Source organism: Meriones unguiculatus, chromosome 4 (genome assembly GCF_030254825.1).
Source record: "Meriones unguiculatus strain TT.TT164.6M chromosome 4, Bangor_MerUng_6.1, whole genome shotgun sequence".
NCBI classification, from domain to species: domain Eukaryota; kingdom Metazoa; phylum Chordata; class Mammalia; order Rodentia; family Muridae; genus Meriones; species Meriones unguiculatus.
This window is the reverse complement of record NC_083352.1, coordinates 132046133-132071801: the sequence shown is the minus strand read 5'-3', so window position 1 is coordinate 132071801 and position 25669 is coordinate 132046133. Positions and strand designations below refer to the sequence as shown.

Genomic DNA, 25669 nt, shown 5'->3' with positions numbered 1-25669 from the left:
ACTGTGCGCTGTGATTACAGTTCGCAGCAGAGCTCACGAGCCTCAACCCTGTGGCCATTTGGCAGCATTTCATGGCCAGAATGAAGTCACGAGGAACACGGTGGGCATTCACTCCTCTGTGGATGTTGCGCTGTAGTTGGGGTGTGTAACTCTCCTGCCAGGTCCCTGCTCCTACAACTCTTAACAGCAAGCCTTATGCGGTCCATATCTGCATGATGAATTAGTGGGGTGGAGTTTTGAAATTGGGGAAATCAAGAAATGATTATCAACAGGTCTTAAATCTTAATTTGGCTGTAATACTTATAATATTCTGCTTAAAGTGATTACATTAAGATATACACATGTAATTTTCCTTCTATGGAATTGAGGTAGATTCAATAACAACAAATATATGTTCTGGTGTAAGTACCGGGTTGATTAAATTCCTCATCAGAGAGACGCTTTTAAAGCACTCTCGGTTCTCTGTCTTCATTACAGAGATTATGCTCACCAGAAGGAGGCTGGTATCCGCTTACACATCTCTAATCCTTGAGAGAGGAAATAGTTTTCTCATTATTTTCTCTAATTATTTTAAATTAGCAGTCACCATAGTAACTTACTACATACTTCATTTTACTGGTTTAGTTGCCACTTGAACTAAATTTATACACGATTTGGCCTGCAATGAAATTGAAGACATTTCACCAAACGCTACCTACCCATGAAGGTTACATTTCAGAAGCAAGATTTAGGGTGGGACGGGGCCTTGCCTGGGCCTGTGAGCTACCATGTTAGACTTAACGTGTGCTTTTCTGAAAAGTCACGCAAAGCCCAGCTCAGATGTCCCTTCTTCCAGACCTGGCAGTCTGTTGTCTCCCATCATAACAGATAATCTTTCTCTTACATTTTTTTCCATGTAAGAAATGGCAAAGTACACACTCCTTTCTTTCAAAGTGGTTGGTGCACACACTCTCTGCTCTATCGCCAACCTTGCCAAGCAAGGCTTGGGCGCTGTGAGACAGCTAAAGTGCTTTGCTTGCAGTCAGCACCCAGTATGTCCAGGCTGTGGGAGAGTGCAGGAGATTAGGAGGTCAGATTTGAAAAAAGATTTTAATGGGTGTACTCTCACTGTGTTTTTCAGCATGGACTCAAACATATGATTCCCTTTTATCATCTTCTAACTTTCTGGGATTACAGGCATGTGCTACCACACCTGTTTAAGGAGGAGGAGGATGGTGATTCTAAAGTTCTATCTGAACCTTAGCTGCAATCCTTCCATGTGGGGACACACCCTCCTGCCTTTGGTTGTTTGGCCTTGAGTCAGCCCTGCACCTTTCCTATGGCATGACCTCCACAGTCACCAATACCAGATGATGTGGCAGGTGCTTCCTGGACACACACACCAGTAGCCTGGTCCCCTGCTTCCCCCGGGGCCTAGCCTAGTGGCTCCTCCAGCACCAGCCGGAGGAGGAACCGGAAGCCCTGCTCTCAGCTCTTCATGCAGCTTCCAGGAGGGGGGTGGTGCGAGGTCATGCAGGGTAGCGAGGGGTGCAGGTGATTTGTGCAAGTCCTTTGCATCCGAGTCGTCCCAAGGGTACTCCAGGGAAGCAGCTGGGAGAAGAGCCAAGGAGAGCCAGGAAGGCATCATCTGCCCAGGTGTCTTAGCCTTCTTTTCTACCCTCTGCTCTGCCATGGCACAGGCCTCTTTGTGAGCCAGCAAGTGATATAGGAAAGGAGAGATGGGATGGGGGACATGAAGGAAGAAAAATGCCAGCTTTTTTGGTATAGAAGACTGGTGTACAAGATTGATGGGGTGGACAGGCCCGAAGATACATCCACTGGGAACTGTGGATGTATTTCACAATGCTTAGGACATCCAGAGGATGGCCCTGTATTACTCTTAAGCTGTAGTTTTGACGGGACTGCCTGGCTCTTTGGGGCAGAAAGCTTGTGGTTGGGGACATCTGGCGTTTCTCTTACATTCTTGTCAGCACTGCTCTGAGGAAGATCTTTAGAACTTCAGTCACTGAGAAATGGAGAAAGAACATCACTGACAGCCCACCTGTACTGCCAACCAGCACTGAAGCATGGGGCCCAGAGAACCTCCCTGTCCTCATCCGTGCTGATGGAGTGTTTCAGCATGGAACCCTCCAGGTTCTGCAGTCCTAGGCAAGGAACGTGGCCAGCCCTAGGCAAGGCTGGAAAGAACTCCTTATTCTCAGATTAAAAGGCACCAGTCAGCCATCAGGTCAACACTAGAGTCAGAAACAGAGTATCCCAGTGAAGATCAGGAGCCCTTCTGAGGGAGCAGGGGGCATTGCCTCACAAAGAAAGTGAGACTAAAAGACAGCATCTCAGCCTGTAATTCCAACACTCAGGCTGAGGCAGGAGGATTGCCTAGAGTTCCAGGCTAGCTAGGGCTACACAGTGACTGCAGGCCTGTAATACACATCAAGACCCCATCTCAAGTAGGGGTAGCATCAGACTTTATTTGCTATTTATTTTTACTAGTGTTTTAGTTGAGGTATAAAATAATGGCTTCCATTATGAAAATTTCATACATTTGTATCAGTCTACTTTCTTCAAACCTGCCCCACACTGCCGCCCCACACCATCCTTCCCCCTCTCACTGGTTCCCTTTCTCCCCCCTCAAATAGTTTCCCTTCTGCTTTCATTCCACATGTCTGTGAATATACATATACGTATACACACACATATATTTAAATCTAAATTTCACATTAAAGAAAAGTGTTTTATCTTTCTTCTCTTCTATTACACTTCTTTGTTACCCCTACTCTTCCCCTTAAATCCCTTCCTTGCACCTCATAGCTCTCCTGCCTTCATTTCGTGTATAAATGCATGAATCTGTTTATAAATATGGATGTGTGTGTTCTACATACGAGAGAAAACATGACATCTCTCTTTCTGAGTTTGGCTTATATTTTGCTTAACGTGAATATCTCAGCTCCATCGTTATATCCTGCGAATGATATACTTTCACTCCTCTTTAAGACCGAGTAAAAGCCCGTTGTGTCCATACTGTACATTTCCTCATCCGTTTGCCTGCGGATAAGCGTCTAGGCTGGCTCCATATCGTGGGTTGGTGTGGATAAGGCAATGATGAACAAGGATGCACAGGTCTCTGTGGCGTGCTATTGCTTTGGATATACATCCCCAGTGCAGTAGGGACCGAGCATATGGTAATTCCGCTTTTAGGTTTTTGAGGAATCTCTATACTGGTTTTCATAGTGGCCGTGCCAACTTACATTCCCATCTACAGTAAACAAGGGCTTCTCTTTTCTCACAATCTCACCCACATCTGTTGCCATTTCTAGTCTTGATGATAGTAAGCTCCCCTAGGCTGGGGGGCCACCAGCCAGCTCCAGGCTCCGCGGGACTCTGTCATTGGAATACCATCGAAGTGACAAAACAAGACACTGAGGGTGTCCTCTGGCCTCTCATGCATACACCCCCTACTCACACACAATAAAATAAAATAGTTTTTATTGCAGAGGACTTTAACTTCCCCGCTTTTGTTTTTGTTTTGTTTTTAAGATATCACAAATGGCTATTTTTCCCTCATTTTTTTCTTGGCAGTTTCCTTCCTGGTGTATAGGAAAACTAGTGGTTTTTATATGTTGGTTTTATGTTCTGCTAATTGGCTGAAGGTGTTCCTTAGATCTAGGAGTTTCCCTGGTGGAGTCTTCAGTGTCTTTTAAGAACAGATTATATTGTCTTTAAATTGAGATAATTTGGCTACTTCTCTTATTTCTGATGTTTTTATTTTCTATTTCACGTCTCACTCTAGATAAGACTTGAAGCACTGTGTTGGAGAAGAGTGGAAAAAGTGTATCATGTTTCTGAATTTAGATTAAAGGCTTTCTTTCTTTCTTTCTTTCTTTCTTTCTTTTTCATTTAGTTCAGTGTTGGCTGTAGATTTGTTATATACTCCCTTTATTATTTTGGTGCATATGCCTTCTGTTACTAGTTTTTCTAGGGCTTTTATCATGGAGGAATGTTAACTTGATCAAAGGTCTTTTATGCATTTATTGGTGATGATCATGTGATTTATATCTTTCAGCATAGTATGTGCTTACATACACCTATCAATTTGTGTATGCAGAACTATACTTGTATCTCTGGATTGAAACTAACTTGGTCATGGTGTGTGATGTCCTTAATATGCTCTTGAATTTGGCTCACAAGTATTGAGAATTTTTGTATCTGTGCGGTGTCTTCGTGAATTGTTCCCTTTATTAATCTTAGTCTGGTTCAAAAGTGGTTACAGTTTTGCGTTACTGAAATTTGTCATTTGACATTGGAATGAGTTCTTCAGTAAACGTGGTTATTTTATAGGTCACTCTCATGAGCTTTTCTTTTGCTGATACTTACTACTCTGTTTATTTCATATTTATTTTATACTATGAAAATAATGTTAAACCAAAAGCAAATTTGAACAATATTCTTAAGTGAGTTCAAAAAAGTTCTTAAAGTGAACGAGAAAACTTACACCAACAAGGTGTCTGGCCCAGAACCTAGTGAACGGGAAGTGCAGTGGTCCCAGCAGTGCTGCAAAAGAAGGTGAGGCGCCTGGTGGCCACACCGGAAGTCGAGCTGGGCCGGTTGAGAACAGGTATCAAAGCTGATTCTCGTACCTGAGACGCTGTCAAAGGACTCAGTGCAGGCCACGCAACGCCTGGCACCTGCAGCAAGCTGGAGTGGGAAGATTCCGTAAGTAAATGTCACCTGCCTTACTCTATAGAAGAACAATGACCCGTTTTTTTTCAGTTAGGTTGTGACTTGTGACAGGAACTGGATCATATGTGACAACTGTCTTGAGTTAGTTCCAAAGCTTTCTCAAAGCTAAATGTGCAGAACATGGCAGGGAAGGCGCTATTTGGTGTCTACCGCCCTCGGATCTACTGCGGTCTGCTGACTCCACCAAAACCATTCCCTCCGAGAGGAGTGCTCAGGAAATCAGTGAGGTGCACCGAAGCTTCCTCACCTGCAGCCAGCAGGGGTCAACGCTCTGGACCCGATTCTTCTCCACAGTTCCCAGTCACACCGGCACAACCAGCTCTCCAAAAAGGAAGTGAATTGGGCGACAAGGTCTTTGCCGCATTCACTTCATCTATTCACGCACCATCATTTCTTCAAGCATCCTGACAGCTTTCTGCAGGGAAAATGTTTCCACAGCTGGTGGGATGCCAAAAATGCTTGAGGAGATCTCCAAGTCCTGAGTCATGGATTTCTACACTACATGAATTAAAACAAAACAAAACAAAACAAAAAACCCTAAACTAAACTAAAAACCACCTTGTTTTTCATTGACAAAAATGTGTGGATTACAATGGTTCCTATTTTAGTTAATGAAGGTGTGTTTGAGTCTAGTTATAATAATTTAACATTCATGGTCTGAAACTGCAATTCCTTTTGCACAGACCTGTTATATAGTGGCCCTCATTATCTCTTTTGAATAACTGTGATTGGAAGTCTACTTTATGAATCATCAGAGTACTTGCATTACGCTGGCTTATTTGCATTTTCTATTTGCTTGGTAAATAGACTTTTATTGCTCATCCTGTGCACCTAATGTGGCCCAGCTGAACTCCTCAGATACGATACTCCTCAGATGGAATATGGAAGTGCTGTGCCAGTGAAGGTTGTGGAGGCTGGAGCTGGGTCTTTAAACTTGTCTTGTTTTTCTATTCTTCTTCACCGCCTGGTCTACAGACCAGGGGTATGAGTGTCACCTCTAAACTCATTGGATGTTGACAGCCTCAGGCTCTGGCCCACAGAATCCCAATTCAATGCATTTTCTCCCACAACAATGGCCTTTTCACAACAATGGTCTTTTCACTATCTTTGACACAAACTCACTGAGTTGAAGTAGTTACTGTAGTATCCTGTTCCATTATGGCTGTCTCTCTGCTCCTGAATCTTATGATATTTTCTCATGTTACATAAGTCATTTTCTCCATTAATTTCAAAGCCTTCCTAAGTCAATTCCAAGGCAAATAAATTTCTTGAAGAGCTAGCCTAAAGATGGTGCTAGAAAAAAAATGTAGAAATGATCCGTTGCATAATATTGGATGGAAACGGCCCCTGATCCTCTGTGTGATAGACAAACATGCACTGTGATCACAAGAAGTGCTGGTGGGTGCCCGTAGAGCCTCTATACCGTTCCTCCTGTTACTAGTACCGAGAAAAGTTTGCTCAAAAATGACCAGGTCAATCATGGTCATGTGTACCTTTAATCCTTATACTCGGGAGGCAGAAGTAGGCAGATCCCTGAATTCCAGGCCAGTCAGGATTACAGACTGAGACACTTTCCCAAAAGAAATGACAACAAAATCCAAATCAACCCATCAATGGGCCGAGCTTGCAACGCCCTAGCGTAGATCTTGACCCCTGATCTGGCAGAGCAAATGAAGCAAAGAATAGCTTAGAACCAGGGAGCTCCACAGCTCTGACTCCAAGTGGACCATAACCCTGACACCAGGTCACACTGTTCCACTCAGCATCCGGCCCAGCTGTGGGCACTGGCAGCAGCCAGCCTAGGGCCATCGGCCTAATTACATGCTTTATCTTTATGTTTGTCTAAGGACATCTGAAACCTTCAGTGTGGCCTGTCACTAATTAGGTGACTAATAATAGTCAGTGCTTGCTTGCTGATCTCAGAGCCAACCCCCATGAGCAAGCTGATTGCAAGTGTCCTGTCCTGTGGGTCTCTGTCACAGGAACCAAAGGGTGTGTGCCCCCTGTGTGCTCTATTCACACCAGGGCTAAAGCAGGGTGATGGCATGCTCATATCACCTTCCCTAGGGCCCAGGGAGCAGGCAGGCACTTGAGACGGGAAATGGAGGGGCAGGTTGCATCTTGCCCTGTTGTAGTGTTGGAACCACAGGGAGATCACCAGGGACCCATACTGAGGCCAGTCTGGTGGCTGGGGATGGGCGGGGCTAGAGTGGGGAGAGCATGCTAAGCCCAGTGGCTCAGCCTCCCATCCCCTAACCCCCTGCAGCAGAATAACAGACACTGAACCATCAGAAAAGAATGATCTGGGACACCTGGTCACATCCTAACTACATATTTAAATGTAGTTAATATTAAATAAAATATCTTCATTTGCTGAAGTTATCATTCCTGCTCACTTTGGGAGAAGCATTTTCTGCCTCTGGATACCAAGTTACACACTCTTAGACACCCCCCCCCCCCAAGTACAGTCCTTTTTAGTCAGTATTATGCCTTTTTCAAGGCAGAGGTTAGCTTATTACCGTTTTTATAGCTTCTTGATACTTCTTTGGAGTTAAGGGTGCTAGGCATGAGATGTATTATTTATAATCCCAGGTACCCAGGAACTGAGTCCTGTTCTCAGCTCGCTTCATTCTCATCTTCCACTATTGGATACTTTTAAAGTAATAGAATCACCTGCTGTCTTGGATTTTGTTCCTTCAAAATGAGCTGAAAACAAAGAACTAGGGTATAATATGGGATAGTCTTGGAAACTGCCTGACAACACAGTTAATCGACAAGGGAGGGAAGAAAGCTTCTCCTGCTAAACATTGTCAGTCAGCCTCTGAGCAGCCCGGTAGCTGAGGTCCCTATCCTGTCAGAGCTCTTGCAGAGAGACTGCTAAAAATGGTCTCTCTGTGGTGTGAGAATGCTCTGGTATCATCCTGTTCTGATTGATTAGCATCCTTACTGTTCTCCCAGTATCTTCCTTTAGCTCCCACATTTAGAGAATGCCTTTTGGCAGACAGAGGCAGGGGAATGCTGGTAGCCAGAGAACCATTTGCAGGTGAGCAGGCAGGCTAAGATCATGTGGGCAGACCCCAGATCATCAACTACAGTAGCCCTCAGGTGTCTCAGTTCCCTTAGCTGATTATTTATTTCTTATCAGCACTCTTATTGTTGCCCTTTTCAAAGCAGACAAGCGTAAACAGAGGCAGTGGAAAGGCAAGGGTCTGGCAAAGAGGATGTTTTGTGCCTCTCTTGTGGCTGTAAAGAGACTCCATCACCCCTACAATGTCACAAGAAATTTTTACTAGGATTGAAAAAGATGTGTCGACAAATACAGTTCATTATTTGTTCTTTGTATCAGAAGTCAAAGCTGTGATCTCCTGCCCAGCACCTTCCATGTTTCCTGGAGCCTGTGTGAGGTGTAGACTCTAGTGTCTGTCACAATCAAGTCAGAAATCTGGGGTGAATCTAAAGGTCACTCTGCTCTGAGAACAGCTTACCTGGGATGCCTGTGAAAGTTTGTACAGAAGGACTATCCACCTTCGGTTGTATTCTTTATCCTGATGCAACCAAAACCACACACAGGTGCTCTTCCGGGACTGTCAAACAGGCCCCTCCTGTCTCTTGATGTTGAATAGAACTTAGGAGGAGAGGCACAGAAAGATCTGGGCCTGAAGCCACAGGCCTGGGAGGCCCTCCAGTGAAAGGTGGAGTGCTCCTTAGAGTCCCAGCACTGTGACAGAGTGCTCAAGAAAAATCTTCTGAAAAAGAGGAAAGGTTTACTTGGGGTTTCAGTTTCCAAGGTTTGAGTCTATGGTCTCTTGGCTTTATCACTCTGAGCTTTGGTGAAGGACATTATTGCAGGGAGCACGTGATGGTACAGGTGTCGCCTCACGGTGGCCAGGGGGCAGAGAAGAAGAAGAGGCTACGGCTAACTTTCAAAAGCTCATTCCTTAGGATCTGGCCGGCCTTTCTTCCTTCTCTTCTTCCTCCCTTCTTCCTTTTCATGTTTCCTTCCCTTCTTTCTTTATTTTCTTTTTCCTTTCCTTTCTTCGTTCCTCCCTTTCTTTCTTCCTTCTTTCCTCCCCGTTCCTTTCCCACCTCCTTCCCCTGGCCCGTGAGGAACATTGAAGATGTACACTGAAGGCAGCGGCCATCCTTTCTGGGTGTGGGGCTTCTGTGAGTCACTGTGTGAACCCAGACCAGACTAGACCATCTACTGAGAAAATGGCTTGAAAGACCATGTTTATCTCCAAACTACAGTACATGGAAGATAATTCCTTTCAAAGAAATGATGCAAAATTACTAGTATAGTAAGGTATTTGGGCTTAAAAAAAAAAAAAAAAAGGAACCTTTGAATTTCCTTATTTTATTTTAAGAATGTGTGATGTAGAAAATCGCTTCCTAGACCTTTGGTTAATGTTGCGTGATCTTTCTATAAGTTACAGATGGTAGAAGCTCCAGACTGTATTTTTGTATAGGTGAGCCACTGGGGTGGGGGTGAAGAGGGCTATGGGTATATAGTTTCTGGGCCCCCATGGGGGTTCCTGGTGTTCTAATTCAGTGGGGGTGGAGTGGATTCTAGGGATATGTGTGTTTGACAGACTGCAGATAATTTTGCAGTGCAGCTGGGTTCAGGAACCATTTTTTGTAGACATTTCCTCAAAGCTGACAGACATACTTAGAAGGGAACAATTTCCCCCCTATAATTGTTCATTGTAGGTAAACTACTTTATGGGTTTGTTTTCCAAACCACATTTTCTAATTCTCAGGAAATCATGTAACTTCTAACTTACATCATTACTTTAGTGCCTACCAAGCCTAATTACCATGCCATCATTGACATTATGTAGCTGAAGTCATTATCCAGGTCTCGGGATTTACATATAAATTGGACCTAGTAGAAAGAATTTTACAAAACCACATGCTGAACTGATCACCAGTTAAGAGCAGAGCCCAAGAAGTAACTGCCAAGCATGAGGAAGCGGCCCATATGGTGTTAATAAAGCCTTACTAATGGCCACTACTTGCCCAAAATATGAACCCTTCCTCATCATCAGAAGTGATGTCACTGGCTCTCTAGTCCCATAATGCTTTGTCCTTGGTCGTATGAACCTGACTGATTTGTGCCTTGTGTTTTGTATTTCTTGTGTACAGAGATTTTTCTGGTTTGTCTTATTGATGGCATCTTGATATTTATAGCTTGTATGTATTTAATGTGTACTCAAAGCATCTATGTATGAAATCATTAGTAATCATTTCTTATTTAAATTATAAGGAAAAACAGATTCAATTCATTTTAATATGTTTTTCTGGAGTCTCCAAATTTTATTCTCATCATTTTTCAAACAGGATTTTTTTTTAAATTAAGAACTCATGAGTTACTTTTGAGCATTGGAGCATAAGTGTTTCACCTAACATTCTTAATCTCCAGATGTTTCCCATACACTATGACTTTGGCTGTCATGCCCCTTCCCTGCCAGGTTCATGGGGACTCCAGAGGGCACCCAAGTCACTCCCTGAGAAGATGCCTGAGTTCAGGGAAGGCTCGTGGGGGCTGCTCACTGTCTCCTTTCTCCAGGTTCCATCTCAGTTGCTTTGGGGACTAGTGAGAACAGGAGAGTTCTGGCTTACCACCCGAGGTGGACTCAGGCAAAGCTTCCCCAAAACTAGAGAGAGGTCATAGGAAAGCTTCAGCGTTTGCCTCATCCACCTAAGCCTTCACTCTCTGTCACTGTGCTCAGACTCCTCCTCTCAGTCCTCCTCACCCACCTAAGCCTTCACTCTCTGTCACTGTGCTCAGGCTCCTCCCCTCAGTCCTCCCATTTGACTCTTTCTCTGGTCTCCCCTGGCAGCCAAAATTTGCCATTGCTGATAACTCTGTGGCCACGGATGCAGCCACGGCCACTTTACTAGCCCAACAAAAATGAAACAAGTACCTTGAAATGTGTCAAAAAGTCTCTCTTAGTTTAAACATCAAACTATGCACACACACACGCACACTCAAAAAGCACTGAAGGTTAATTTTTTCCAGAGAAAAGCTGGTGGATTCTCCAACTCTACCCCACACTTATAATGAATCTCCGTTCTGACTTGTTTTTCAATACTTTTGTCTCCCAATTGTGGAAATTCACAACAACCCCAACCTTTACCTCCCATGAATAGCATTTTAAAAATTTGTTGTGTGCTATTATCATATATCTTTAAGACTAAGTTGAATCTGAGCTGTTTTTTGACTTGTAAAATTGCTAGTCTGGTCACATATTGATTTTGAGCTAGGATTTTTTTGTCATCTGGAAAATATTTTTGTCACTGTCTTGAACAATTCTGAAAGCAGAGGTTTTAATAAATTAAATTGAAACATTTATATAGATGTGAGGTGATTATTTTTCTTCTACATTATCTGTTTGTTCAAATAGAAGCATTAATAAAGGCAGTTAATTAAATCATTCACTTTGGCTGACTGCCTTTGTCACACACACACACACACACACACACACACAGCCAGCAGAAAATATAAAAATTAATGAGTGAATGCCTGGCAGATTGACAAGCAATGAGAAAAGTTTTATGTGTCCTTTTCTTGCTCACAGTAAACTGGCAGTGTGCTTCTCTTTATTTTCAGGATAAGGATGTTTAGACCTAATTTTGTAGCTGTCCTCCTGAAACTCGGAATGAAACTCAATACCTTTTACTTATTTCCCTGGATACTCTAATCCCTCCCTGCTTTACAAGTATCTTTGAGCTGTTTCCTCCCTTTGTATCCACAGCAACGTGAAATCCCCACTGGAATTATTTGCTGCGAAAATGCAGGTGCACTTGTTTAATGTTTCATTGGCCTGAGCACTTAACTTGAACTCCCCCTCCCCAACAAAGAATATGGTGACCTTTGATTTTGGAGCAGAAGGCTCGCAATGCTACTAGATAGTGTTGATATACATTAAGCTAACGCCATTAAATCTGAGACGGAGGTTTTATCTGGGACTTGGTTGTTTGTGCCGTTTCCTGCAGTGCGTGCTCAAAGCCAAGCTGTACCCAGTGACCTGCTGTTCTGTCTGCAGGAACTTTCTGAATATTCATACATAGGCAAATGTGAACTCTGAAACACTTCGTCTCCACATTTCATCTCCAGCACTATCAGCTTTACAATTGAACTAAATCAAATCAAGTATTCAGACATTGCTGTATCAGATGGCACAGAAAACTACCATAGCAAAGATATGAAGTTAGAGAGAAAATGAAAATACTGGTGTGTTTCCACATGCAGGCATGAAAGGGGAGGGAACCTTCAGTGAATGGTGAGAAGATTGTTATTACAAAGAACAATGGGAAGGCTAGATTAGGCTGTGACCATGAAGACTTATACATCATGCTAGTGAATCTGGACTTAATGTCTTGACAATGAAATGGTTAATAGTTACTGAAAATGTTCTGTGCAGCAGACAGAATTCTGAACATTCTTAGGTACCATTTTCTTTTATCTACAAGGCTCTCCTAAGACCCTTTAGGTTCTATCACTCCCATTTTACAAGTGAAAGGGTCAAATAACTTGCCAGAGGTGAAGAAGACAGCACTGGGGGTCCCGCTAGGACCACAGGACTCTCAATCCCACGCATGCTCTGTCTTTCAGCTCTGTTGCTACCAAGCTAGTATGCAAAGGATGGACCCTCAAAGCCAGAAACTACTGACATATGATTTACTGTAAAAAGATGTTTCTAGTAGCTGTGAGGAAGAGGGACAGGAGTGAGGTGTGCAGTAGGGACATAACCTTAAGTCCATTTCTTCAGGTGAGATGGTCAGTTACCACAGTGTGTTGTGGGACCGAGAGATGAGTAATTCAAGAATACAGATCAGGTGAAGATGACTAGACACCAAGACTGGCATGGGAAGTGGGAAGGAGGACAGGAATCTAAGATGAACTTCCAAATTCCCAGCGCAAGTGAGGGTGAGTTGGCCATGACTTTGACAGAGAAAGCAGTGGGGTGGAGACTGCCAAGAGCTCTAGTTGCCTGCATAGTTGATCTGAAATGCCCTGGAGCATCCTAGCTTGGACACACTGAATTTGGGGTGACACTGGAGCATTTAGAAAGTAGGTCTGGAGCTCAGAAGAAACACTAACGCATAGTCAAATGCATTGTATGAACTAGGTAAGATGGGGATGGATGAAATCACCCTGGGAAGTGGGCATGGAGCCTGGGTACAGCTTGGTGAAAAATAAATGTACAAGTGAGGGTGATCTAGCTAATTAAAATTCATTAAAAACAACTTCAAGATAGCGGGGAGTGTGGCCACAGCTCCAAAGGGGCCACCCCTGGCTTGTCCCACCTCTCCCCTGTTTTCTGCACCTCAATCTTCTGGCATTCTACCTCGCTAGTCCCTGGATGACTCTTTGTCCCTTTCGGCTGCCATCATCCTGTGCAATTACTCCTTTTGTTTCCCTAGAGTATGTCATGTTTGTTTGTTTGTTTGTTTGTTTGCCTGGTTTCTGATTGCTAAGACTTTTCATTCATCCTCACCCCTTGCTTCCTTCATGAGTTGATGAGCTAATTGTCTCCCAGGATTCATTCTGTGCTTTGTGCTTAGTGTTAGAACTCAGGGCAATGTGGTTCTTACGGGGGGAAAATAATCACACTATATTTCATGAAAACCTGTGTTTTCCAACTTCCTTTGTGAAGACATGTGGCAGTGAGTAATGCCAATACAAGCAGAAATGTCACACGGGACTGTCTGATAGGGTCTTTAATACATTGTCCTTCCTGCTGTTTAATGACATTGGTCGGGAGCCATTGATTTGGAACAGGCTCTTGCACTGCCAACCTAAACCAATGTGAATTCAGTCATAGTAAAGGCTGGGCTGTCTAGCCAGCTGGCTGGGCACTTGACTAAGCTTCTGTCCACTAAGTTGTTTTCTATATGCCTCTTCTGCGTTTTCTTCAAATGTAGGCTGTTACCATTGTTCTCAGGAACTGCCCTGGTTTCTGGGTGCTGCCCAGTTGGCACATCATTTTTTTTTCTTGGCTTATGTGAACTCTACTTGATATAATTGGCTTGAGGAATTCTGCCTCTTAACACTACATTTCCCTCCTTCTGCCCATAGCATTAACATGACGGGTGGAGGGAGCCCCAAGCTAGCATGGACCTAGGCTGACTTTGAAAATACATGCCACACATGAAGAAGCAGAGAAACAGGGCCGTGTTCCCATCAACTCTGAGGAGCCATCTTAATTGGCACTGGATTGGCATACCAAGTGATTGTAAGAGAAAGAAGCTGGCTTTGGCATTCAATAAAGAGACCAAGCTCATTGGCAGATACCTGTCTTCAGAATGGGAGATGTTCTTGTAAATGCAAGAAGGGAAAAGTGGGAGACAGAAGACTTCTGTGTGCTTTCTTTATGCTTCAAGAGACCTGAGAAGTAGAGAATACAGACAGGAGAATGAGCTAGGCCACAGCAGGTTTGAAGACTAGATGAAGGGCCAGGACAGCCATAGGGAAGAATTTGAGAGGAATTTCACTATGGCAGAAGAAAAGAAAAGAAAAGCTGTTTCTTTTAGATAAGCACAGTTCAAGAAATCCCACTTCCAAAAAAATTGTACTGTTATTATAGGTAATATTTAAAAAAGAGAGAAAGAAAGGAAAAGAAAACAACAAAATCACCCTCTGTCTTGTGGGAACATTCTTTTATCTTTTGGGAAAAAAATTTAATTTTAGCATAATTCAGGATAACATAATGTGCTAATTTGGTAATTTAAAAGTCATTTGGTTCATGCTGTTAGATAATTCAAATTATTCATACTGAAGGGATGGTTTTTGTAGTAAAAGATAAAGCCGCATGCATAGTCTTTAAGCCTTCCGTCTGCCTGAAGTTGTGAAAAGCACCTGTAGGCAGCTCTTACTAATACAATCTAAAGTACATTTTGATCCAAGACCAGAGCAAACTTTTAACTGTCTATGGGTGTAAACACACTCTTAGCATTTGTGGTTTCCATGGGACAGTTATAAATCCAGGGCCTGTCATTGGTGTGTGCATGTGGACTGACAGCCTGAGCAAGCGGGATCAACAGTGGCTTTTATGCTGTTTGAGGATTGTCGGGATTTTTATTCCTATTGTTAGAGGGTAAGGCAGGCTTGGTTTCCTCCATACTAAATGGAAATATTCATTCTTAAATGGTGGCCACCCTTAGAGACTTCAGAGCAAAACTGTTGCTAGTGCTCAGCTGCTTTCAAATGCCAGGGTCAGCCGAGTGTACTGCAGGCCGCCCGAGCCGTCACCCAGAGTCCAGCCTTCAGTGCTTAACAGACTGCCAGGAAATTGGTAGCTTTTCCAGTTGGAAAATCTCCAACCTCCTCTTGAGAGAGGAAGGCAGGCGTTTTCCTCTGACCCAGTAAAGGCCTCCTTTCTTGGCATTTGATTGACTGAAAGGGACCGTGTAAACCAAGAGGAGATTTTTTGGGGACAAATGTCTTTCTTGTCAGTGAACGTCCTATGAAAATATCTCACCCATAATTTTTTTTTTTTTTCTGACTCTAAGCTTAGGACAAATGACAATAGAAGTATCTGAAATACGGAAAGGCCCCTAGAGGAGAGTCCTAAGTGCAGAGTTCCTGGAAGCTTCTGCAGGAGCCAGCCGGTCTCCTGCAGACTGCCGGGAGGGCTCCTTAGACAGCGCAGCTGAGTAGAGGGGGTGCCACCTGGGGATGGAGAGCAGGAACTGCTTCAATGACCCCTGCTGCTTTGGAGCATCAGGACCTTGAGCAATAACCTTGGCCAGCCCTCACTTTCTTTCACATGAAATACACATAACCTGCGATTATCTCCAAAGCCCCAGTGGAGACCGTTTTGAAGATTAATGTCTGTGATAATGCCTCGAGTGCCTCGGGCTCTGGAAAGCATGATGCAAATATATAGCAGTTTGTCTCTTTGGTTTGGTTTGGTTTATTAAGAAAGAGTCTTAACTATGTGTTGGGTTCAAGGTGGAAGCTGAGAAAACTCACTTCAGAGACAGAAGCTTAAAATGCAAGCTTTATTTTCTGAGTTCAGGGAAACGGCCAGTTCAGGATCCAAACCGAGTCCCCGAGGAGAAGCCATATTGCATATTTAAAGGGTGAAAACCATAGAGCAAGGGGGAGCAGGGGGAGCTGTAGCATTGTCCAGTCATATTTTCACATAAGGGGTTGAGAAGGGGGTTTCCATCAATTACAATAGGAGTTGGTTCCTGGGCCTGGGAATATGAACTTCTTTGTCCCTGCCAGCAAGATGGAGAAATTGTCCTTGAGGTGTCTGGATTCAGACTTTTTTTTTTTTTTTTTTTTTTTTTAAACATCAGAAGCTGTTCAGCTATTTAGAAGTCCTCAGTTCCCCTCGGGCCTGGGACCTTGAACTTAGTTTCTCCCTGTGAATAAGTGGAGTCTGAAAACAAAATGGCAGCACTTACGACAAGTTTCTTATGCTTGTTCCCAGCACATGTAGCCCAGACCAGCCTTGAATTTATGATCCTCCTGTCTCAGCCTCCCAAGTTCTGGAATTATAGTTGTATGTCACCATGCCAAGTGACAACCTCGCTCCCATAAAGGATCCTTTAGAATATTCTGCTGGGTGACACTGGTATCCTTATGCAGGAAACTATATATGGCCGACAGTGGGAAGGCTGGAGTTGAGCTGTGGGAATTAGATGACCTGTGAAACCATCTGGATGCTTTTAGGTCTACAGGGCAGTGCAGCCCATCTCTTGGGTTTTACATCCATATGTTCAACCAACATCAGCAGAAAATCCTTGGGAGAAAAAATTTCATTGCACTTAGCACTTTATTCAAACTTTATTCCCTACATGACATGGTAGATGAGCTACTTACTATTAATTTTGTGAAAGTTGTTATAGTAATTCTGAGATAGTGTAAAATATTCAAATGGTGACACTTAGCTTATGTGTGCATGTCACACATCTTGAATCAGGGACTTGGGCACCTTCAGATTTAGGTGTCTGCTGGGGAGTCCTATCAAACTCTTCCCAAATTCCAGGAGACCATTCAGTAGGCAAAATTTGGGTGAGGCAACACTGGAGCCAGGCAGTGGCCTTACATGGCCTTAGAAAACCGTTGTGTCTCAGTTCCACCTGAGAAAATAAGCCAACAATATCACTGACATCATTGCATTGCTCTGAGGACCCCAAGGGGAAATGCATTTAAATTGTATGCTGTGCTGTGGGGGCTAGGATTCCAGTTTCCTGGGCTGACACTCAAACATGGCATCAGTTTATGCAAAATTACCTCCCACCTCACGATTTGTTCATTCTATTTGTTGTTTTCGTTTGGGTGAAGCAATTTTTAAAAAGTGAAAGTGTCTGCCTTACACCGTGCGCAGCCTCTAGAATGTTCTGCAGTTAGCCACTTCACCATCGTCCTTTTCTTGTTGTGAAGATTCAATTTGAAGATTTGTGTGAAAAGAGCGTCTACCTCCAAAGAAGATGCCAAGAGCTGGATGATGCATGAGGTTGAATTGAATCACAGTAAACTTTTATTTGGTCATATTTAACTTTTTAAAAAGATTGTTCTTTTTGTTTCTTTTCAGCTCTCACCTGAAATTTAATAATCTCACCCTGATTTCAACTAATGGACTCCCAGGAAAAAAACTTTTGGGCAGCGAACAAAGGAGGTTTCTAGCAAGCGAGTATGATTCATTTTCCTTCCTAATTCACGTGCAGTCCTTTTCTATGTTAAATAATAGGTTTTGAAGTGGAAAGGGGAAAATGAGGGACCCTTTCTTGGAGAGTCCAGACATTACCTGGGAAATTCCAGTTCAAACCCACCAGTGAGTGTCACAGGGTTTCTGCTGATGCGATGAAATACTCTGACCAAAGCAGCTTGGCTTGCATGTCACCGTCACTGTTCATCACTGAAGGATGTCAAGACAGGAATTCAAGCAGGGCAGGAACCTGGAGGCAGGAGCCGATGCAGCTATGGAGGAGTGCTGCTTACTGGCTTGCTCCCCGTGGCTTGCTCTGCCTGCTTTCTTATAGAACCCAAGACCACCATCCCAGGGATGGCACCACCCACGATGGTCTAGACTCTTCTACACCAATCACTAATTTAAAAACATGCCTTACAGCTGGATCTCATGGAGGCATATTCTCAGCTAAGGTTCTCTCCTCTCAGATGACTCTAGCTTGTATTAGTTTCCATAAGACAAGCTAAGTCAGTGAGAGAATGGTCGAGCATGGCAGGATGGGCATGGCATTTTGTGTCTCTGGGGAGACAGCTTCCCTGTTCCTGCAGTTGAATGGGACTCACAGGCCTAGCTGCTTCTACGTTGGGGGTCTGAGAAACAGGGCAGAGAAAGCATGGCCATGAATGTACCCTACAGGCATCACCTTAGGGTGTGGTCTCTGTCACCCCTCACCATAGGCACCTGAAGCTGGTCAGCTTAAACCTGTCCTCACCAGGCCAGGAGAGCTATATTCTTGCCCTAATAGAAGCACCATGTGGTAACACCTGTATTTAGAAATGCCATTCCCTTTGCCCATAGCTTCCACCAAATTCAGTGTCTGGAAGCAAAACACAGGCTGGAGAAAAGGGAAATCATTCCCTCTTCAGATGGAGTGGTGCTTGAAGAAGGGATTCACTGTCATTTTGAAGAAAGGCTTGTTTTACCTTCAATGGGAAAATCCACCCCTTCTTTGCCAGCAGAACCAGGACCATTTTCAATTAACACCTTTATCAGAATGCGGAATTCTGTGTCTGTTGTTCAGAGTGGTAGGGTTAGAACCTGGGGACTCTATGAAATGCTTCACAATAAGCTGCCAACCCCACCTTTATTAGACCAGCACTTTGAGTCATATATATTGTATATATGCATGTATGCAGGTGCATACATGAATTTTTGGAAGAATGTCATTCAGTACAATTTAAAAAAATGTGTGTGAGTGTGTGTGTGAGTGTGCGCTGATCTAGGAGCCATTCCTACCACTTCAGTCTAGACAAGGGATTTCATTTACCTTGGACTTAGGTTTTCTTGCTGTGAAAAGCATGTGCTTAGTAAAGTATTATGAATTTAAAATAACCGTGCCATCAAGCCCGGACTAGGAAGACAGGATAGACCCATGGACCTCCCTTTCCCTCACTTCCTCATTTTCTTTTTAAATTTCTTTAAGATTTATTGTCTTTTATGTGTATGCATGTTTTGCCTGTGTACAGTGTGTGTGCCTGGTGCCTGCTGAGGTCATAAAAGAGCACCAGATCCCCAGAAATGCCAGTGGTTGTGAGCCACCACATGGGTGCTGGGAACTAAACCCAGGCCCTTCGCAAGAGCAACAGCGCCAAGTCAACTCCCCAGTCCTGCCTCCCATTCTCTAAATTATGTTATTCCCAAGAAATGTGAATTTAAGTCAGTCAGTTTGATGGGATTTTTTGCCCATCGCAAGGTTGAGAATGATGTATCAGATTTTCTTAATGGAGTAATCTGGTATCCTTACCTCTACCCTTGTCTCTGCCTCTCAGCACAGTCCCCAGAACACCACACGAAACATGTGACTCAGATGGCATCAGCTCCAGTCCAGTCCAGTAACTACAAACCACAAGAGCTGTTTCCATTTAAGTTAATTAAAATGAAAAGAGTTGGAAGTTTCAGCTCCTCGCTCACATTTGCCCTACTGGCTCAAACAGCTAGTATGCTCTCTTCCTAGCAGAGCTAGCTTCAGAGAATTGTCATCACAGAGTGTTCTAGAATGCATGAACTTCAAAAAGTCTACCCGTTTTCACTGACCGTATCATTTACTATTTCTGCTCAATTCTCCCCATTCTCTCCAGACCAGCGATCTTAACTGCCCCAAACACAGCAAGCGAGTCTTTGCTTTTCTTTTTCTTAAATGTCGCCTTTCCCACAGTCTACCCTGACTATCCCATTCATTTGCAACGAACCAACACACTCAACTAAACCTTACTCTGCTCTTTTTTTTTTTTTTTTTTTAAATCCTGGCTCATGAAACCCTCCTAAATATTACATAATTTTCCTTTTATGATTGACATCTATTGTCTCCATCCCAAATGCTGACTATATAATATAGTATATATAAATATAGTATATATAATAAAAATCCCTCCACTAGAGCAGGGATTTTATAACATGATATAGATGAAAACCACCTCAGAAGGACCAGCAAATGTCTTCATGAAGGATGAGACCCAACAGGCAGTCCCGATTGAGTGGGAACCTTAACCCAATCATGACGCTTGGGCCAGAGGTTGAACCCAGGACAGGATGCTGTCTTTCAAATGGTCATCAGGAAGGAATTTGTCTGGGTTCATGGTGTTCAATAATAATAAGTGCAAATGATGTGCATAAATCTAATAATCCAAATCCCTTCTTCTCAACACGATCCATGAACTGGTCTTTTGTGCTTTGCTTCATTATTTTTGTTGATTTTTTTTTTTTTATAAACAGCCAGTTTTGTCTTCCCGCCCCTACCTCCAGCCCCCTGTCTAGCCTCTGGTTGAGGTGCTAACGATGTACCTCAGAGGCAGCTGGAAGAAAGTACTGGAGGGAAGAGAAACAGGAAGCAGGAGAAAGCCACTAATTGGGCAATCAACCCTGAATAATTGAAAGTTAATTGCAGTGGTCCTTCTTCGCAGTGTGTCACAGCTAATCCTCTACAAACCTCAAAGTTTCTTTCCACTTCTGAAGAATTCTGGTTCTTTGGGTATGTGAGCCTGCTCGGATTTAACATTTGGGTCTTTGGAATGGCTTCCGATTTGTGCAGATTGTGACCCTTAGGGCCGGGGCTCTTTCTCTCTACTAGGCCTGTATGACAAGGAGACCACACCTTCTATGCTTGCATACCTTATCAGTGATGTCTTCCAGAAATTTACCCATTGTGCTTCTATTTGTTGAGACAGGGCCTCACTGTGGATCCCAGGCTCACCTCAAAAGCTTATCCACTTCCTGAGTGCTCTGTTTTTCCAGATTTTTCTATGAAGAGGACTTTAGTTTGTCTTTTTTTTTTTTTTTTTCTTGTGATTGCCAGGCAGCCAATCACTCTACCACCAAGCTCCATCCCCAGTCCCCTTTTCCATAACTTTTGGCCAAGCTTGCTTATGAAAGATGAACTCTCATCAGTGTAACTTCTTTGGTTCCTTATCCAGAGGACCCAGGTGATGGTGTAGAGCCAGGACACAGGCTCTGCTCTGTAAAGTCTTTAGCAAAAGATGTGGAGGATTTCTCAACAGATAGCTGCACCCATCTGGCGGAGACACTACAGGCAGCCCAGAGGGGTAGTAACGTCCAAAATGAGGCATGTCAGCTCACACTGTGGCACTTTTAAGGAGAAAGATGAACAGACAAGATTGCATCAGCCAGTCCTTAGCACTGCTTTTTGTGTCTCAGCAAAGCTTCCTTAAAACCAAGTGTCCCAAGTGTCAGCTGCCATCAGACAGTTCAGATTCCAACTCTGAAATACCCATTCTGACATTGCTGGTACTACTGTCCCACTGTCGTTAGAGGCCGCATTGTCTTAGCTGCCCGCAGGTCCCCAGAGAGCTTTTATCTTTGGGCAAATCCTCCTCAGGCTAATCCCTGAGCACTAACTATACTTAATTTTTTTTTTTTTTTTTTTTTTTTTTCCTCATCGTGTATGTCTCATGGTAGAGGCTGCACGGCAAATAAAGCAGTCCTTTGTGTGTCTCCGGGACTGTGTGGAAGCAGCAGTTTCGTATATTCCTTAAAGCTGTCATTTTTTTAAAAGAGAATTTCATCTCGCTATCCATTATTTTCCTGTGACAGGCTAGCCCCTATTTTCCTTTTTTTATTAAGAAGAAATTTTCTTGTTTTTAAGTGTTGTTTCATGGAGAAACACAAAGCCCAGTGCTCCCATCTCTTTTCACAGGCCCCATAACGGGGTCTAATGTGCATCCATTACGAGAATGTTCTTTGTGTGGTGAGCCCAGACTCATGTGTGGATCAAAAAGAAAAAATGTCCTCCCATTACCACTTCAGAATCCTGTTTACCTCCAAAGAGAGTAAACAGGATTATGTATCATTAATATTATTTAGAATAAGAGCCTTCACATATGTATTACACTCAACAAAACAGCAACTCCTACGTTCTCACAGAGGTGGAGGCACACAGGATGGGCTCATTATCCTATACCGAGAGGTGAGAAAAGGGGGATGAAGGTCCCTGGGGTCCAGGCTTCTTGGCAGAAGAAGAAAGATGCGAACCCTGGCGTGGTTCTTCTCAGAAAAGATCATGCAGCCTAAACGTAAACGGATTACTTTCTCTGTCACTGCAGATTCTTGGCTCTCAAACCAGGATCATTAAAATGTTACTTATAGAAGGTGAAATCTTTGTGAAAATTCTGTAGAATGCCCCCCCCAAAAAACTTCCCTAAATAAACTCAAACCACAAGAACCCTGCTTCTCCTGTCGTCTTGCAACAGTGTTCAGTTGAGACAGAGCCAAAAAAGAAGAAAGCAAGTCCATTCAGCCACTGGCATCCTATAACCTCAGCATGCCCACCCGTCCCAGGCTGATGTACTCGAACGTGCTGGCTCCCCATAAATCACTTCTGATTAACATACCGAGCTCCCAGATCTCCAGGCATTGCACCTGCTGTGAACCTGTGTCTCTAACTGAGGTTTTCTATATGTGAGTTTTGTTACTTGGGCACAAAGAATGAGTCCTTTACGTAAAGTTAGCAGCAAATAGGAGGGGCCATCTACATTTTAGGACTCTGACACCTGCCTTTTGTGTGTGTGTGTGGAGGGGGGTGTCCCCTGTGGTATTATATTCCTCTTATACGTTCCTGTGGAGTCTGGGCCAATAGGACTAGTTAAACAGTTTAAGTAGATCTCGGTCATGAAATAGGGACAGAAGGAAGTTTAGTGATCTCACGCACACAATCACACACCCTTCCCCTGTAGGCCCAGCCTAGACCAGGTGGAAGAGTTTAGCTTTAATAAAAGGATGTGACTACGTGTTTCAAAATGGGAAAACAAAAACAAAAACAAAAAACATCTCTTAGTCTTGGTCCTGGTAAACTCACAGCGAGAGCACAGACCCAGCTCACTAGGGGACTTGAACCAGCTCGCCAGATGTCTAATTAATGCCCGCTGTCAGCTGCTCAAATGTCACTGATGAAGCTTCTCTCTTTGCAGCCACTGTTTTAATGATAAAGATTATGCGCTGATGTCACTGTGCTCCTGGGTTAACGTTGTGGTCGGTAGAATGACGGGTCTGGACCGAGCAGCCAAGCACGTTGTGGTTTCCAAGACTGAGATCGTGTTCTACGACCACCTCATTCTCTGCACGGGGCAGCAGTACCAGGTAAGGCTGTGCACCCGGGCCGCCGCTGGCACGCGCGGAGCTTTCCACAGCAACGTGCTCGCTGGGTAAAGAGAGGCTTGTCTTCCTGCACAGCTGCCACTCTATATTCATAAAAGTGCTCTTCAAGGCCAGCACACATGACCAGAATGGTGCCTGCAAACCCTCCCAGGAAAGCCATTCCAAGAAAAACATTCTGTTGAGGGAGGGGGAGGGGGAATCACAGCTAGTTGGAGAAATGTCATTCCTGAAGCTGTTGTCCCAAAGTCTAACACTTATGGATCATTGCAGCAGACTCCAGACCCAACCAGGCATGCATTTGTGCTAAATTAATTTATGCCTCAAGAGGCTAGCATTTGGCTGGGGCAATGCGCTCACGCAAAAGTATTTCAGACATGTGCACCTTCTGTCAGCCCTTATTTTATTTTGTCTCTCAGTTATAAAATTAGGAAATCGGATTGACTAGTTTCCCAGTGACCATGCTTTCTGCTTGAGTGCTCCAGCCACATTTCACTCAAGTGTTGCTGGATAGAACGGAAGCCACTCCCGGTCTGAAGACGGTGGGTCTCCGGGTCCCACACCACCCTGGATACTGTTCTGTTTGTGGCACGCAAAAACCAGGCATCTTTCCAGTAAACAGGTTGGGGTCCGAAAGCATCTCACCAGCGTTTTGGATTTGGCAAGGGTGTATGTATGGCTCCTTTGCATTTCAAAAGAGGGAGGAGGCAGCGCAGAGGGCCCCATGGTGCCTCAGTCTACCCATGGGTGAGACCTCCTGGTGTGCTGACCAAACACACCTACACCTGTGTTCTCAGGAGCCGCTCTAATGATTTAGGCGGGGCTGATCACCAGTGTCCTCACTAGTCTCCAGGTGACACAAAGCGGAGGTGGAGAAACCCTTCAGCTCTCTTGACATGGAAGCCCTTGCACCAGCACTTCCCGTACTGCTTGGTCAGGAACTCCCCCTGAGCATCCCGTTAAGATGCCAGCTCTGAGCAGGGAGCTTCAGGGCAGGGTTTCCCGAGATAAGACTGCCTAGCAAGCTCCCGAGGGCAACCGCTGCCTCCCTCAATGGACTGCACTCTGAGTGGCTTGGATCAGATACTTAAAAAAAAAAAGCTTTTATGTTAAAAAAAAAAAATAAGCCTTATACTCAGAGGGTAGAAGAAAATGTCTTTCTGGTTAAAAAATAAAAACTAACTGGAGAGATGCCTCCTTTCACATATAAATGTTCCTTCTACTTTTCATTGAATGAGAAAGAAATATAGTGTTCCCAGAAAGCCTGCCCACCCCCTCACCTGGCCACTGGTTGCCGACGCTGCGTGCAACCCCACTCTTTGGAAATGGAGCACGGGACTCAGCCAGCTGTCCAGAGACTCGGGCATCTGCCCATGTGTGCCCAGCTGCCCCTGCAGCTTTAGTCTGCAGCACATTAAGCTCTTGCCCTTTTTACAACAGGAAAAATGAAATGAAGAAGTGATAAAGGGGAGTTCCAATTTAATTTTTCCAGAAGGACATAAAAATCAAAGGTACATAGAGTGATAGAAAAAGGGCAACTGAATTCACTAGGGACCTTCTAGTTCTTGTGTCTTTTCCTATGTCCTCCACTCCAGCTCTCTCCTGGTTTTGCCCTAGATTTATAAGCCAAATTAAAATGATGACAGTAGAGCTTAAACCCAAAGCAAGAAGACAACATTTCATAAAATATAATTGCAACCCTTAGCCTCTAGTCAGCATGCCTCATTCTAAAACATCCTGCAGTGTTTTCAGTCTCCAAGTACACACCATTTAAGTTTTTTGTACAGAAAACCTGGCCGCAAAGTAAAACCTTAAGCTGTGTTTTGAACAGAGAATAAGGGGGCTAGTCTCTTGCCCAGCCTACTCATACCACCAAGCCCCCTTTTCTGAAGTACCCAGTTTGAAACATTTCTCCTCTTCTTTAGAAATGAGCCTCAGAGTTCCAAATAGTGCTTTTATGAAATTTGACCTTGCTCCATCAATGGCATACATTACCTGTGACCTCTCCTTTTTGAAAGCAGGTTTAGCTAGCTCTTTTTTAACACCCTCTAACTCCCTTATCTGCCCTTTCCATCAATTTAAAAATATTTTTATTTTTATGTATGTGTATGTATCTGTGTGCATCTCCCACCTCTATGCAAGTGTCCACTGAGGCCAGAAGAGGGCATCAGATCCCCAGGTACTGAAGTAATAGGTGTCTGTGGGTCACCCAGTGTGAGTTTGGAAAAGATGCAGTTCTGGGAACCAAACTTGGGTTCTCTAGAAGAGGAGCAGGTGCGCTTAGTTGCTAAGCCATCTCTTCAGGCCATTTTTATTATTTTTATTGGTGAGCACATGCTGGCCCTGAATGCCATTCCCAGCTTGCTTCCTGTGAGATCACAGAGCTGCATGAGTCATGGACCATTATGGTAAAGTGGGAAGGTTCCTTCCCATGCCAAGATTTGGGCAACCTTTTGAAAGAGGGAGGACAAAACTTGTCAAGTTGGAGTCAAATGAATTTAGCACTGGCCCGGAGAAAACCTGAGGCCTGGGCTTCTGGGGTGGGGGTGACCACTAGACGCCAACAGGTAGATCAGTTGCCTCCAACGGCAAGAGAGGCTAAGCCACAGGGACAAGTCTGG

General features: G+C 44.0%; 1 protein-coding gene across 1 annotated transcript in view; it reads left to right on the top strand.

The window, feature by feature from the left end:
* Positions 1–25669, top strand: part of Cfap61 (cilia and flagella associated protein 61) — a 252439-nt gene that overhangs the window by 135823 nt on the left and 90947 nt on the right. Inside the window, exons 21-22 of the mRNA XM_060383256.1 lie at positions 17289–17387; positions 22865–23033. Coding sequence (XP_060239239.1) covers positions 17289–17387; positions 22865–23033 — 268 coding nt within the window. The remainder of the gene's footprint in view (positions 1–17288; positions 17388–22864; positions 23034–25669) is intronic.